The 16300-nt window shown below is 36.4% G+C and overlaps 1 protein-coding gene across 3 annotated transcripts in view; it reads left to right on the top strand.

Annotated features, from left to right (window-relative positions):
• Positions 1-16300, top strand: part of AKT3 (AKT serine/threonine kinase 3) — a 146992-nt gene that overhangs the window by 104214 nt on the left and 26478 nt on the right. For all 3 annotated transcript variants that reach the window (XM_048937587.1, XM_048937588.1, XM_048937589.1), the window contains exons 8-10: positions 444-512; positions 8559-8681; positions 9647-9775. In XM_048937587.1, the coding sequence (XP_048793544.1) occupies positions 444-512; positions 8559-8681; positions 9647-9775 (321 nt within the window). The remainder of the gene's footprint in view (positions 1-443; positions 513-8558; positions 8682-9646; positions 9776-16300) is intronic.

Raw genomic sequence — 16300 nt, 5'->3', positions numbered from 1 at the left:
ACTTCCTCATGTAGAAAAATAAAACCGTTATAAAGCAAAGGACTTCAGTTTCATTCCTTGGCCAAAATATTCTTGAACTCAAGTCAACAAGTTCTTCAGAAGTTTCTTAGAGTGTAAAGATAAGCAGAAGTAGGCATAATTGTACTCAAGTCATGCAGAGATGTCAGTGCAGGTGTATCTTTATATCTTCCTGATTAAGTAAAACAACTATCTTAAGTTATGTGAGCTGCATTATGATTTTGTTTTACTACATTTCTTAATTTTAGGCCATATCTGCATCTGTAGATTTTCCTTGGTATCTTTTTTTTTTTCCCAGAAAAATGAAGTCAGTATTGAAAAGTTAATCTTATGGTTAAGAAAATAAAATCAAATTTTGTTAAAGTGCAAGAAACCAGGTTAATACAAATTGATAATTGTTTTGTTTTTGCTGTTTCCTTTGCAAGTCCTTGAAATATTCCTTCCAGACAAAGGATCGTTTGTGTTTTGTGATGGAGTATGTTAATGGAGGAGAGGTAAGTTTAGAAAAGACATTTTGTACTAGTGATAGTAGTGCTGTCACTGGGTTACACTTTAAAGGGCGGAATTTCTCTCTCTTTCCTTGCTTTCTGTTATTTTTGAACTGTTTGTTGGGTCTTTTTTTTTTTTTTTTCAATTTTTTTTGACTGTTTTGTGGAAAAAAAGAAAAGTTGACCTTTTTTAAAACTATGATGCATTTGTCCATTCTTGAAAAATTAGGCTATTATTTTTTGAAAGATAATTTCATGGTAGGGTGATAAGCACAAATCCTTTGTTTTATTGTTTGTTTTTTATTTTCTTCCTTCGAGTACTTATAGCATATTCTGGCACAACATGTTTATAAGCCACTATAAAGAAGCTGAAGTAGTCTTGCTTTTGTCCTAATGTGAAATACGTGCCCTCTACTTTGCTGTAGCCATTGCAAATACCTGGGAGGAAAGAATGGGATGTTTGTGTTTTTCTTTACTTCCTTCCTTTTTGCTTGCTGTGCCTCTGGAAATTTAAACATAGGTGCAAAACTTTTTATAGTGTTGTAAGCCGTTGCTGTCCTCCAGCTGTTCACTGAAGTATGGAGAATAAAAAGCTATATTCCAGTCAAGTGGAATTAAACATAATTACAGTATAGGAAGAAAGATTTCATCTGCCTTTTGAGGGTCTGTTGCTGTTCAGGCTATACCTCGTTACAGTGTGAACCAGGGGGAGTTTGATACTTTGTATGCTATTAATGCCTGGTAGCATTAAAGGACTAAGTGTTTTCCCCCTGCTTTTTTGATTAGAAAACAATTTATACATTGATGAACTGTTGCAACATGATGTCATGTTTTGCATGATCTTTTTGCTATGTTCTGCTACAATAAAACTGTCTTCCATTATAATCTTCATGCTCGATCACCCCAGGGGTGCCTGTTCTGCGTTCCCTGCTCTGGCAATTTCTGGGCCTAGTCTGAGGCTCATTTTCATTTAAGTCATTTATGGTCACCCTATACCACTGAACATGGTGGTACAGGGTTCTCATATAAGAGAATGGCTTAAGTTTGTATCTATTAATCCTACTCAGATAATGAAGCTCAAATAATAAAAACTCAAATAATGAAGCAATTTTGGCTAGTGGAATTGTACACAGAATTTCCTTCAGTGCTAGTGCTATAATGGCCTTCTTTTGAATACTCATCTGGCTTATTTGGCTTTAAACTTACATCAGAAATATTAAGAGAGTGCTATTTGCAATGAGTTTTAAAAATTATTCCTTCTAAACTAGCTAATTCTTCTGAGTCTTCTCTGTACAGGACCATTTTGTAATCTCATACTTTGAAGGTATGCATTTAACATCGACCTGCTGTTTATGTTTAGATGCTTGCTTTCTTGAAAGCTGCCTATCTGTCCTATGTGAATGCAGAAGAGAGCCCACTAGGAACATTGATTCCTTGATTACAATTGAAGATGTTATAATACCCTGTTTTGATTAAGCATATATCTTGCATCTCCTGTGTTTGGTGGTGTGCCTTTGTGGCAACTGCTGCAAACATGTTTCTTGCTCATAACCTGCTTTTGCCCATTGGGATTTGAATATAATGAATATATGATTGTAATATAGTTTGCCAAGAATGGCTTTTTTTCCAGCTGTGATGTTGTTGTTTGTTACTGTTTCTGGTGTTCTTTCTGATGGTCACCTAGTTCAGTTAAGCTAAGCGCAGATTTTCACCTTAATGGGAAGTAATGCCCTTTATTCGGTGGCAGTTTTCCTTGAAGAAACTCTTTTGATTTATTAAGTGTTTCTCTTTTATGATCTGGAATGATCAAAGTGCCCTTTTTAATAAGAAAATATTTAGTTTTACCAAATTTTCATGTGAATTTCAGACTTAAGTCACTGTCTGCAAAGGAATTCAATTTTGTATTTGTAAAAATAGCCTTATTAAATCGGAGTAAGTCATGCTAGATTTAGCCAACATTTTAGCTGTTCAGAAGCCTATCTCCTATACTGCGCACAGACTTTTGTCTTCTGTTGTTTTCCTCCACTGCTCTCTCTGTGTTTCAGTAGTTTCTAACCATTGAAGATGTTGAAAACATAACTTTTAATTGTGTCTTTCCAGTGGGAAATTGTCTGTAACAGTACCATGTTGCTTTTGTTTCTCTCCAGAACTGTGCTAAATTCAGTTGTGTTTCTGTTCAGATTTCCTTTAGATTAAAGTTCACTTCCTAATTAATTGGGCCTTAGTCAATTGCTTGGAAATTTTCTTGGATTATATCCTTCAGGAGTGAGTTACCCAAACAGTCCTCTGAATGAGAGAGTTCTTGAAATTTCTATCAGTATCCTTGACTCTGACCCAGGTGAAAGCAAGATAATGCCACAATTCAGAGTTCTGCTCTATTATAGTAATGAAAAAGATGTAGTCGGTACTACAGGGATCTTCAGTTCCTCTTCTTGTGATTAGGAAGGAAAACAGTAAAAGAAGGAGTTCCTGAATTTCATTCTGGAGGGAAAGAAATTGTATTAAAAACATTCTAAATACGAATCTCTATATCAACTAAAAATCTAGAACCCTGTTAAATTTGGTAACAATAAATCTTAGCATTACATTTCCTGCCTAATATCTAAGCAGTTAGACTCAGTTAAAAAGGTAGGCCTTTATGAAGAGAAAGTAACTGCTTCAATTTTACTGGCCTATGTGTATGCTTTTTATTACAGTTTACAAAATATAAATGTGCCTAATTTTCTTTTAATTTCGCTTTTAAAATAGTATTTTCTGTAGTTATATTTATAAAAGCAAGATATTAGAAGATTTTTTAAAGTAGATTATTCAGACAGAAACATTAAGTGCATTTTTTTATAATGACAGCTTTTATAGTACATCTTCTGTTACTTAGGGACACAATCTTTATTATGGACTGAAATGTTAACTTTTTTGTTAGCGTTTAACAGTGTTTATTGATCATAAATTATGCTATAGTATAGTGCATGAATGCTGCTACTGGCATTATGCTGACTTCTTTATATGTCTGTTATGAAGGAATTACATTAAAGTAGCACCAAGACATTGATATTTCATTTTAATGAAAATCTGGCTTTCATCTGGCTTAGTTGAGATGAACAATTCTATTTTATGAATTCTCAGTAACCAACTATGTGCAATATTGTATGATAAACTGTGGTCTTGATTTTGATTGAAAATAGTAACATTAGTGTAAGATTTTAAATGAGTAAAATTATCAGTACTCGTAGACAAGCACCTACTTTAACAAGACTTTCATTTTCCTGCTCCTGTCTTATCAACAGTTTGGGAAAAAAAAAAAAGAGCCTAAGGTTGTATTAATGCTTTTCCTGCTTGTATGGATTTGCCTACTTTTTCTTCTATAATCCGTATTATTTTGAGAACCATGTGATTACAGTAAGTTAGCAGTATGTTATAATATCCTCCTGGCTCCTTACATGAACAGAGTCATATGAACTATGGTATAAAAAAACCATACTAAGAACAGCTCTGGTGTTGGAAAATATTTTCAGAGTGTATGTTTCCCATTTTTTATTTCTGGTATTATGCATTAAAGGATGGAAAGCTGCAGGAGTGAAATCTATCACTCACATTACTCTGCAGAATACACTGATTCAGTTGATTAGTAAGTTGATGAACTTTCATGCTTTGCACTTTCAACATAATTTAAACTTCTATACTTTGTAACTAACTTAATTGCTAATTATCTGTGTAATAAAGATAAATAAAACAGACATTAAAATTTGTTCAGATGATTGCTTTACACCAGAATTCTGAATCTGTTCTACTTGGCATTTGTTTTCTGCAGCTCTTAGTTCAATTCATTAGGTGAGAGAGGACCAAATGTTTTGGTGTAATTGAACAAGTGCTATTACAGTCTGGAAAAAAAGGATGATTTACAACCTACCTAATGAAAAATAACTGAATATCATTGCGGTCTTTCCTATTTTTATCAGTATTATGCTGTCTTATTTTCCTAAACTCTGCATAACAGAGAGTGTTTTCTTTGGCCTAAGGTTCATACTGTACAGAACAAGGGCCCTATATTTTTCTGTCCATAGAATTTGCTTAGAAGTGCTATATATAAGAAACAATAAACAAATATTTTTAATGTCACAGTTGTTGCTGCTCTACCAAAAATAATATAAGGTATGTTTAACTGCAGAGCTGTGCAAACCCAATGTGCAATAGCAAGAGCCAGTCATACGACATTCAACATGCTCAGTAGGTCACTAACGTGTAGGAGTTGAATATATTGATTTGTGTAAGGTTGGGTCTTACATGTATTTGGAATTATTGACTCTGCAGTTGAGTATGCTTTTATATTTGACTTTTCTTATTATTTGTAAAGATTTTTTCATTATCATTTCCTATTAGGGAAAAAAAGCACCATGGCAAAATTGTTGTTCAGTTTCTAAATGCAGACATGGCAGGAAATTTATAGCTACAGTCCTCACTGTAACTATAGCACTGTCATGTATGCCATCATAAAATTATGTGCAAAATGACTTTCTTTGTGCCAAAGCTATTTCTATTGCAATTGTGACTCTCTCTCCTGTTTAATAACTGCAAATCAATAAATAGTGCAAATGCTGGAAGCTTTTTTATACCCTGCTATCAGATTTCTTCTTTTCCTTCCCAGACATAATAAATCCAGACTTCATGTTATGTCAGTTGTGAGTAGAGCCTTGTGGCCTAATTATTCTGAAATAATAAACTAAATGATTAGCTGAAAATTCTGCTGTAACTTTATGGAATTAGATTTTTCTATTACAATTTTCTAATTTGCTGTAGCATAACATATACCCCATTGTACGAATTTACATTTGACTTGCTTGTCGTTGAACACTAGCATATATGGTTTGATAACTGTTGTAGGTACTAAAGTAGTATGAGGAATGCTTGTGACAAGTAACTGCGTTAAAATGATAATGTTTTACTTACAGAATAGTTCATATTTGCCATCAGACATTCTGCCCACTCTACCAGCTAGGGAAGTGAGGCCCAGATTCCTGCTGTTTCACACATGCTTAGTCACAGCTAGTGGGTGCAGACATCAGGCTGCATGTACGTGTCTTAAAGCGTTTTCTTCAGGGTCTCTGATTCACAGAAGAGTCTGCTTTGAACATTTGTTTGCTTATGCCAACAGGTCGTATACTTGGGAAGCAGAGGTTGATCCATCACAGTCTGTAGGGGAGTTTTGACTTTGGTTTTGTATAGTGTACTAGCTGCAGTCTGAGAGTACAGTGGCTGCAGTGGGAACAGCTGTGCAATTCCAGTGAAAAAGCTCAGGAAGAGTAACTTGGCTCTTCACTCAGGAGGGGAACCCTAACTGACTTCCATCTACTTAAGCTCCTCTTGCTTGAAAATTGTTTCTTTCTGAGCCAAGATATAGTTGAAAAAACACCGGTTTTGTTTGCTTTTGTTTGTTCTTGTTGTTTTTAAATATGTAAGGGAAGTGTTTAATTTCCTTATCAATTGCATGTGTTGGCTTCCTGAGGGGATTTGAAGCTTTAATACATTCTAGACACATTGGAATGTGAATTCCAAGGAATTCTGCCTTGAGCTTAGGAGTTCTAGTTGCATGTAACATTAAAATAAACTGACCCAGGGACTCACAATCTCTTGGCAAATCCAGAACAGTTGCCTTCTTTTTTAACTATTTTTCAACATAGTCACTACCAATACCTATGCATTTTGACTAGCAATGAAGAAGAACCTGCATGTTGTGCTTATAAAAATGTGCACCAATGGAGGTGACGCACTGTTTCACAGGTGCTGTAATGGCATCGTTGTTAGGAAAATGCTGCTCATGCAGTCTGTCTTTCGTCAGCCCAAAGAGATGGAAGTCAGAAGGCTCCATATCCAGACTATGTAGTGGGTATGGTAGGGCAGAGCAGACAAAACTGACAGTTGTCAGCTAAGTGTCACAATATAGCAGTCAACATTGATGGTTTGCCCAGGATCCAGGAAATACAGAAGGATCACCTCCTTCCTATCACAAAAGACACTGCACAAGACTTTACCTGCGGAGGGATGCATCTTGAACTTTTTCCTTAATGGGGAATTCACATCACCGCTCCATTGGCTGCCAGTTTGACTTCAGCTTGGAGTGGTGACACAGCATCTCATCACTGGTAATGTGCTGGTAATGGTGCCAGCAGTCACCTTCAGCCTTGTGTTGGTTCAACAGGTCCTGAAACTTGCATACAATGGTTTTTCTGTTCCTGTGTGAGCATTCATGGGACCCAACTGGTGCAAGCTTTGTGATTTTCCACTGTTGCCACCATTGTTTCCAATGCACTGAAGCTGATATTCAGCTTGGTATACAGTTTCCTGGTTGTGATCCACTGATTTACACAGATGAGCTGATTAAGATGCTCTTCATTTTGTGGTGCAACAGAATGTGGATTGACTTTCATATAACTGTCACCACCCACCTCCTCCCTGTGCTCACATCCACTGTTTGGTCTCCATGAATGTTCAACAAGCGTCAATGAATGTCAATTGATGCAATTTTTTTTCGCATGGAGGAATTCAATTCCACACCTGTGTTTCCTACATACTTCCTGTGTCAGATGACAATTTGTCAGACTGCCCCTATGCTGCCATCTGTTACACAGCAACAAAATGTAGTGGGTTATTGTCAGGAAAGGTCAGTCTCTACTGCCATACCTCCAACATCCACCTCTGACTTCATGGGTCAGCATAGTAAAGCAGGAGACATTACTTTCAGAGCAGACCTTATAGACTGAGTTTTCAATTGGGTTTTGGAAAGACTATACATTGAAAATAACTACAGCAATATTTGTATTCTTTGCCATCTAAACAGTGTACACTACCTGAGGGAGAAAAATACATTGTGGTTATGACAGATAAGGCATATGATTGGATTTTGGGTTGTGGTGTCCTTTTTTTTTTAAAAAAAAAAAAACAAAACCTGCTTTGCTTTTCTGGAATTCTCAACTGTCTGATATTTTGAGCCTTTAAATTAAAAAGAATATACTCTGTATTTAATGTACAAAATAATAATTTCTGTATTTACGTTTTGTTGATCATTAGCTTTTGTGGTAAACACGAAAGCATTGTAACTTGAAGGATGGTTTGAAGACCTGTTTGGCCTTAAGTAGATAACTGAAGCATATTTACTAATATTTATTTAGAGTTTCCCATCCATTCTTAACATAGTAAACAAAGCTATCAATTTAGAGTGACTATACAGCCAAATTCTGCGTATGTGTATGTATCTTGCTTTGGTTCTGTGGGTGATATTTTATCTGATAAGATACTGATAACCCTGCAGAACTCTAGCTTCACTGTATTCTTTTTCATTGAAGATGAAATTTTTGGCAGTACATAATGATTAATTTTTTCTCTGAAAAATTTCAGATAAACAACTGTCTGTAAATTACTGTTAATAATGAAGTATTGGAAAAGAGATTAAAAAACAAAGAAACTTTGCAAAGAGATAAAGAAAAAGAGAAAAATGCATAGGTTCCTTTTTGTAAGCCCTAAGCAGCTCTCTGTTTGCTTTTTCTAATGACTGTAATATCATTAGCATTATGAATTTGCTGTTTGTGTAAAATGCCAGCTCACCTGTTCAAAGTCTGCTCAAGAACTGGAAGTCTTTTCAGTGCAAAGAAGGGTTGCTAACTTGCTGAAAATGGAAGGTGGAACCAGCCTCTAGGTGGTTTTAATGATGTTTCTCAGTGGCTTGAAACAAAAATATGAGGAAGTGGTGGAGGGAGAAGTGCAGAATGCTTCTGCTGCGTACTTTTTTTTTTCCTCTGGTAACTGAAGGTTAAATGAGTAGCAAACAGAATGCCTTAAACAAGATTGGTATATTGATTAAAACGCTGATTTAACAGCTCGCTTTCTCCCTTTGGAAACCTGGAAAAGATAAGCCAGCTGCTGTCTAAGAGTGCTGAGTGTCCACTGAGAGTATACTATCTATCATCACAATATGGTGATGAGAGGTGTTTTATGTTTGTGTTAATTTCCCCCACTAAATCAGTAATTATTACAATCCTGTCCCTGCTGTTTACCCCGCAGCTGTTTTTCCATTTGTCGAGAGAGCGGGTGTTCTCAGAGGACCGCACACGCTTCTATGGTGCAGAAATTGTCTCAGCTCTGGACTATCTGCATTCTGGGAAGATTGTGTACCGTGATCTCAAGGTAAAAAAAAAAAGGAAAAAAAAAAAAAAAAGTAATCAAAATTTTTGTTTTTGCAGAGACTGTTGGGACAAACACAAAGTAATTATAAAGTTGCACTCTTTAGAGTTAATGGAGAAGTCTGTGTTCAGTGTGTGTATGCTGAAGGAACCACTTTGACACAGTAATCCATAGGCACGTTGCTCAAAAAAGTGTTCCTTCATGATGCTAGTTGAAGGAGATTTAAACCTCCAATGTTTTTTATTTCCCCCTTTTAGTTACAACTTAGCTCATATTTCCAGACAAATCTCAAGTAGTTAGTGTCTCCAAATAAGGGAAATGGAGAATTGGGAAAATTTGATGGTATTCTGCATATTTCACCAAAGAAATATGTTCTTCTATGTTTTGAAAACATGTTAAATAGTTTAGCATACCTTAATAGAAGAATTTCAGCCTTAATTTTTTGTCATTCATATACTGGGAAAGATAGATACTGCTGGAATGCAGTTTGTCTTAGATTGGCTTTTGTGTCTTAGATTGGCAGTTGTGTTACCAGCTGTATTGCCTGAAGCTCCTCTTAAGTTGTGCTGAAGATACTCTGTAATGCAGTGTGGGCATATTCTTTGGAAAATAGTCCTGCTTTCAATGGGAACTTCTTCAAACTTACATGGGAGGAAACCCAAATTTCTATGATGAGATCATTTTGTGAAAAGCCCAAATTTTTTACATTGTCACTTTATTTATGTGTAGCTGTGGAGCAGGAACTGAAGAAAAATGTGGTAGGCAAGTTTTGCATGAGGCAAAAGAATTCGTAGCAGAATCTGTTTTTAATAACATGGAATACTGTGACATATTGCAAATACATGCAGTAGTCTGGTCGAGGAATGATACAGCACAGTTTTTTGTTAAAATTTAAAAAATTGATCTAGTGCAGCAGCCTATCCTGTTCAGAGGTACTAAGGGAATGTTTTTTTTTCCTTAACACGCAGTTAGAAAATCTAATGTTGGATAAAGATGGGCATATAAAGATTACAGATTTTGGACTTTGCAAAGAAGGAATCACAGATGCAGCAACTATGAAAACATTCTGTGGTACTCCAGAATACCTGGCACCTGAGGTATGATCTAGAATATACTCTTGTAACGTGGTATAAAATGTTGATTTTTCATTTAATTTTAGACTGCAGTGTTTGTATGATGAACACTGTTCGTTGTGGTTAAGAATTGACAGTCTCATTGATACTATACAGTTATAGTTTAGAATTCTGTATGCTACTGCTCTTGCTTTTTAGTGATTCTATGTATAATGATGCTATGCTTTTTAGTGTTTAATAACACCTTTAACATGTATTTTCCTTCTCATGTTTGCCTTTCTCTGATAAAGCTTTTATCTTTCAATAATTACTTCAGAAGTAATCTTCAGTCTCTCTGTCACTTGGAACATGTGATTCTACTTAACTGAGATGTGTAACTAAATTTGTGTAGTTTTCCTGGACAGGAGGGAGAAACTGAGTTTGCTGGGTTTTATCTGAACTCTCCAGATGCAGGGAGTTGAAATTTTAGACATTTCTTCTAAGCCATTGAGTATACCAACCTCAGAACTGGCTGAGGTAGGCAGCAAGGACCAGCTTTCTTCTGAATAAATGTATGTTGAAATGCCACCCCAGGATATTCAGCTCTGTCTTTACAGGTAGCCACTGATCAGTGTCATCTTGAGAACTACCAAAAAGATGGACATAAGAATGTTGTTTTGGTTTCCTTCAGAACTCTGATTTGGCTGCTGTGGAATCTACTGTGTAAACTCAAGTAGAGGATATCAGTGAGGACTGATATTGGAGAAAATCTGTCATGGACTCTTACAGAGAGAGGGAGAGAGAGAGAGAGGGAAAAAAAAAAAAAAAAAAAAAAAAAAGGAAAGCCAGGGAAGTACACTCCACATTGGGTTTTTGTCCTCTTTGGCTTCAGTCAGCAGTACTGGCTGTGCTGCCTCTCCCCCACTGTTCCCAAATGCAACTCTGATACTAACATGAGAGGGAGCATTATTTCTTAATGGAACGATCCTGCATTACCCAGTATTTCCATTTTTGCCTGTATTCGGGGATCATGAATTGATACATTAACACACACTTGATACTGAGACAACTTTCAGGCAACTGAAAGGACTTTACAATATCACAGAATCGCAGAATCGCAGTGGTGGGAAGAGTCTTCAAGAGATCATCGAGTCCAACTTCCCTGCCAAAGCAGATACCCTACAGTAGGTCATGCAGGTAGGCATCCAGGCTGGTCTTGAATATCTCCATAGATGGAGATTCCACCATCTCTCTGGGTGACCTGCTCCACTGCTCCATCACCCTTACTGTAAAGAAGTTAATGTGCATGTTAGTATGGAACTTCCTGTGTTCAAGTTTTATGTCCTTCAGCCCTGCTTTTCTTTCCAAGACACATACATCAAAAGATCCTCCACCTCTTGCAGTTGTTCAATACCACCAGCAAAATTCTGTTCAAATTGTTTTTTGAAGAAGAATGTGCATTAGTTTAGAGGAAGGAGATAAAGAGGCTCTGATTCAGCATGGCTCTTCACCCTCCTACCTTCTTGGGAGTATTGAATTCTGAGCAGCAGGAGCAGCAGCAAGCCCTGAAGCCTCTTTGAGCAAGCTGGTTAGATTGTCTTTAATTTCTCATTCTGTACCTTACAATTAAGGGATTTCTAGGAAACTGGTAGACATCACCTTCAGGATACTGGTGGCTGTGAGATGTGGAGATGGTCAGGTTTGAGTGTTTGAGACTTCTGAGTTTGACATTTTTTCTGTGTTTACTGCAGGGGCACTCAGCATTTACCTGCATTTAAGGATTTCTGAGCTATTCTTAGCCAATTTGGAATTTAAGGCTGCTTAGATGATGTTGCTCTTTTGCCTGTTTGGCTTGGTACACTGGCCATTTTTCTTGTGTTCTGTACTCGGAATCTGTTGCAGCCATAGAAGAGCACAAAGAATGATACTATCATCTCTGCACAGACTGCAGTTGCCGTTGCCACCTCTTACTCTCTTGTTGTCTTCTTTTCAGCAGTCCTGAAAACAGTCTAAGATGCAGGTACCCTGTTTAGTTGCTTTCATCTACTTCTCAATATAACAGTTTTGGAAACATTACTTCTCTTCCATCAAATTTGGCAGTGGGTCGTCCCGGGTTTTAGACACCTTCCACAAGTTACTTGATCCAATTTGCCTTTCTGTTCTCTAGCTGTCCCACCCTTCTTCACCTCCCATTATGAGTATTTTTGGAGAACTTACAATGTATAAACTTATCTGGAGTGAAACTGACCCTTCATTAACCCTGGCACAGAACTCATTCTCTTTTAGCTCAGAGATAAAGGTTTTAGAGCCAGCAACCTAGACAAAATTTAAGTTACTGAGATAGCAAGAGAAGACTTAACGTATTTATCTACAAGTTCTAATTTAAAAGGATTATGTTAGTAGTAGATGAATGCTATTACGAAAAAAATACCCAACCTTTCCTCTGTTACAGTAGTGTTTGATCACATGAAACCATTGTGTCTATTTTCATACCTGGGACAGCTGACTGACAGGGAAACAGGGTGCTCCAGTATTTTCATGTATTTGTGACAGGGAACTCACTTCATGTAGTTCAGATCACAGAAGCCATTACCAGAGTGCAAAGACTAATGGACTTTTGTCTAATTGCAGATCATGAGAACTTAATGTTACAGCTGGACTTCAATCATTTTACCATTGCTTTCCTAAACAGTATCACATGCTTAATGAATAAACAGAGAAAACTGAGAAAGTGCTTGTACTTGTAAATACACAAGTGAGATATTTAAAAGCAGTTGGAATTTTGATAGTTTGCAGCACATTGTGAGGGATCGTAGACATACTAATAAGGATACACATCTCTATAATCTGCTTTCTTTAGCAGAATATTTAAGAAATGAAGCTACTTGGGCAAAGAAATAAAATTTCCTTTAGCTCAGATTATATATTTATGAAGGTAATTTCTTATATGACATTACACTTTTCTGACTCTGCATTTCAGTTCAAGTCCTTATAAGATGGCATTTCTTCAAGAAGAGTAGTCTTTTATTTAAAAATATTACTGCAAGGCCACTGCAATAGCATTTATGCAATTTACAGCCACTTATGACAATAAATAAAACCAGAATGGATTCATAGCTTTGTTGATAGGTGTGAGAAAATTTGCATGTTTTATAATTTACCAGTGCAGATGAAAGAAATGCAATGCTATATGTCACACAATGCTTGTTTAGCCTTTTTTTTTTTCTTTCTCTTTTTTAAGTCTTACTTTTAAAAAGGAGAGTGAGAGAGATCATCTGTAATTATTTCCCCGAGATTAACCAAACAAAAGGTCAAAGTCTTTTTGTTTAGAAGTAACCACTCTTCCTTCATACTTCACTAGATTTCTTATTTATACCTCTTTGGAGGGCTAAGGCTTTGATGTGTGAATGACCTAAAATCTAGAACTTGGCTGTTGGAGGTCAGTGGCTGAATTTCAGCAAGGGAGAAGCATGGTGCTTACACAACTGGCCACACCGTCCAAGTCTGATTTGTCACAGCAAGAAAATTTTCCCATGCGCTACAGGAACTGAACTTGAATTTTTCTAGAATGTTGTAGTGCATATAGGTTATAAAATGCTGTAGTAGAGGCAGCTATACATTTAGCTATACGTTGGTGCAGCTGTGCATTTATTTCATTCTTATAGTGCTTGCTTCTATTGGCTCTGGATATTTACCAAAGGTAGTCTGATTAATTTTTGGACTGAGAATGTGGTGGTCTGCCACATAACTTGTCTGATATGAGTTGAATCTAATGTATATAGGCACGGAGGGAACCACTAGGAAATACTGTATAAGGGTAGGATGAAAATCAGTGTTTTAATTTTTTGCAGGCATTAGAGGAGAGCAGTGTTTTAAAGGGAGACTTCAATGCAGGTAAAAGTAGCAATGAGAATGTTACTGAGGAGTTCGTTCAGGCCTGGGGAAAAGCATGAAGGTGCTTGTTTGCAGGGAATCTGATGACACGAGAGGGCTGGGTCCTCTGGGTGGACATGCTGTGCAACAGAAAAAATGAAGTTGTGTAGGTAATATAGTCAAAGCCAGTTGGTTTTTTTTTTTTTTTTTTTTTTTTTTAATTGAAAGGAAAGCAAAGCTGAGCTGAACAAAAGACAGTTGTGTTATTTTGTTAATTTTCCTTTAACAGAAAGTAATAAAGTGTTTTGCGGAGATGAAAGGCAGTCAAAATTGATGACTGAATTAATATAGAGAGGAGCAAGGTGCAAAGTTGTTGATTTAGGAACATAGAGGTTCTGAAGGATGGAATTATTTTTGTTATGTTTATCTCCTTTTCCTTCACATTTTATTTGAATTTGAAGATAATTGAGGCACCTGAGTGATTCGCTTTATGAAATTCTGTACGGCTTTTATATGTGATAGGTATGCACCTTTGTTTTCCAGGTCTAGAACTATTGGATAGTACAGGTAAATAGGGAAGAAGAGAATGTGGGGAAAGTGAGGTAAAATAGCTGTTAAGATGTTGCTAGATGACAACCGCATTCGCAAGGCTGTAAGAACAGTAGGAACTGTAAGAGTTGAACAATACTGCTAGGAGAAACAGTGAAAAAGAGACTTTATTTTGTCCTCTGTCTTCCATCATTCTCTACAGAACAAGTTCTCATTTGTATTTGGTTGCTTCTGGTGAACAGCCTTCTGATTGGTGGCATTTTGGCTTTATCTGAGGCAGGGGATGATTTCACTTGCTATTGGGATTCTTTTTATTCTCTTCATTTCTCTTGATTCTTTTTTCAAGAGAGGACAGAGAGACAGTACACCAAGTTGTCTATATTAGTCAAATGTATTTTAAGACCTGAAGCCTGTGGTGCTATCTCTAACAACACAAAAAAAAAAAGTCGCGTATGTAATTTTTGTAGAGTGAAGTTAATGTGTATTTGGAGGCTGGGAGGTACGTTTGTTTCTCTAGGTTCATACCTTTTTTGGTTCTTTTTATATTAAAGCTTAATTAGGAAGTACATTTACAAGCAGAAATGGATGGTGTGCTGAAGTGTGATATAGCTCTAGAAATGGACACCTCCACCCTCTGGCTGTTGTGCCTCAATAGCAATTTTCAATTACTTTGCACCTAGAAGCAGTATCTGCTGTGTGGCAAAGAATGGATTACATTTCCATGCATTTCTACTCTCGTTTGAGTTTCTTGCTTGTAATTATGGGAGTCCTTTATTCCCTGTCCTCTGGCAGGGTAGAGTGAAGACACAGGCTGTGACTGTCCAGAAGCAGCTTCTTGTAGCATCTTATCCTATGCCTCAGGCAATATTGTGCAGACAGACTCAGTCAAGATGGATGTGTGAACTCGTGTGGATATATTTCTGGGTTTTGCTCCTGTCTTTGAATATAATCTTTGTAGTGCTGAGCTAATTATGTAGTCTCAGTTTTACTGTTAGAGTACCTGATCAACTTTCCAACTGTAAAACAGTTTGAAAATCAAATGTAGCTTACATGCAAGACCCAACAAAATTAGAAGTGTTAAGTACGTTTTGGCAGTTCACTTTTATTATGCCCAGTCCTCAAATGTACCAGCAGACAATCATCTGAATGTTAGTTATTTTTCACATGCTTATGTGATCACACAAAAAGTACATGCTAAAAAGAAGCAGATGGTGACAGATGGGGAAGGTTGAATAAGGTGGTTTTGGAAACCTAGAAAAATGCACTTCTGCAATAGTGTAAAAATAAAAATTCTTTGATCGCCAAGTTAGAATGAACAAAATAGAGTACTCCTCCATCTACCCCCCCTAACAAAAATGGCAAAAAACCCCACCACAACACCCCCAAAATCTGTGGTAGAAAGAAACGGAACCTATGAGTATTCAATGTAAATTTAGGTAAGTATATTGTACAGGGTTGTTTTGTCTAAGGATGGAACATAAATTTTTATCAGCCAGAGACTTGAAAAGGTGGAATTTATGTTTTGTCTGATTTTTAAAACAATGTATTCAAATTAACTGTTTTCCATACTCAAGAGATGTTCTGTAACATCATGTATTTGTAGTGTTGTAAGTATGTAAGCATGTAATAATTTTCTTGGGGATAGCTGTACAACTAGAGCTAATTTGTAATGGGCAGAATTACCTCTTTATCATACAGACAGATATAAAACTGAGAAAGTAGAGAAGATATAATCAACAACAATTAAAAAAAAATCATTGTTTTCTGTGTGGATCACACAAGGACCTACCATCAGCATGAGGGCTGAAGATTTGTTTATTGCCTTTCATTAGTTTAATGGAGTTTTATCATAAATATCTGTCTTGCAGAAGGAGGTTCTTCTAAAAATATTTCTGTTGATAAGATGTATTTTACTCCATAAATTAAAAAGTATTTGATAAATATTTTCATTGCCATTTTCTACCAATGCTGAAGCCATAAATATTTTTTATTTTGATGTTTGTTTTCATCTATAGCATGAGGCACTGCTTCATACTGGCAGGGAGCACCTTACTTTTGATGTAAGCTTTTGCTGAAAACACCAAACTCTCAACTTCTCATAACCAGTACTCATTTTCCTTAACATACATTTAGTTCACTTAGTACCAA

This window comes from Lagopus muta, chromosome 2 (assembly GCF_023343835.1).
Source record: "Lagopus muta isolate bLagMut1 chromosome 2, bLagMut1 primary, whole genome shotgun sequence".
Lineage (NCBI taxonomy): Eukaryota > Metazoa > Chordata > Aves > Galliformes > Phasianidae > Lagopus > Lagopus muta.
The sequence above is the reverse complement of the archived record's forward strand: the minus strand, read 5'-3'. Positions and strand labels throughout refer to the sequence as shown.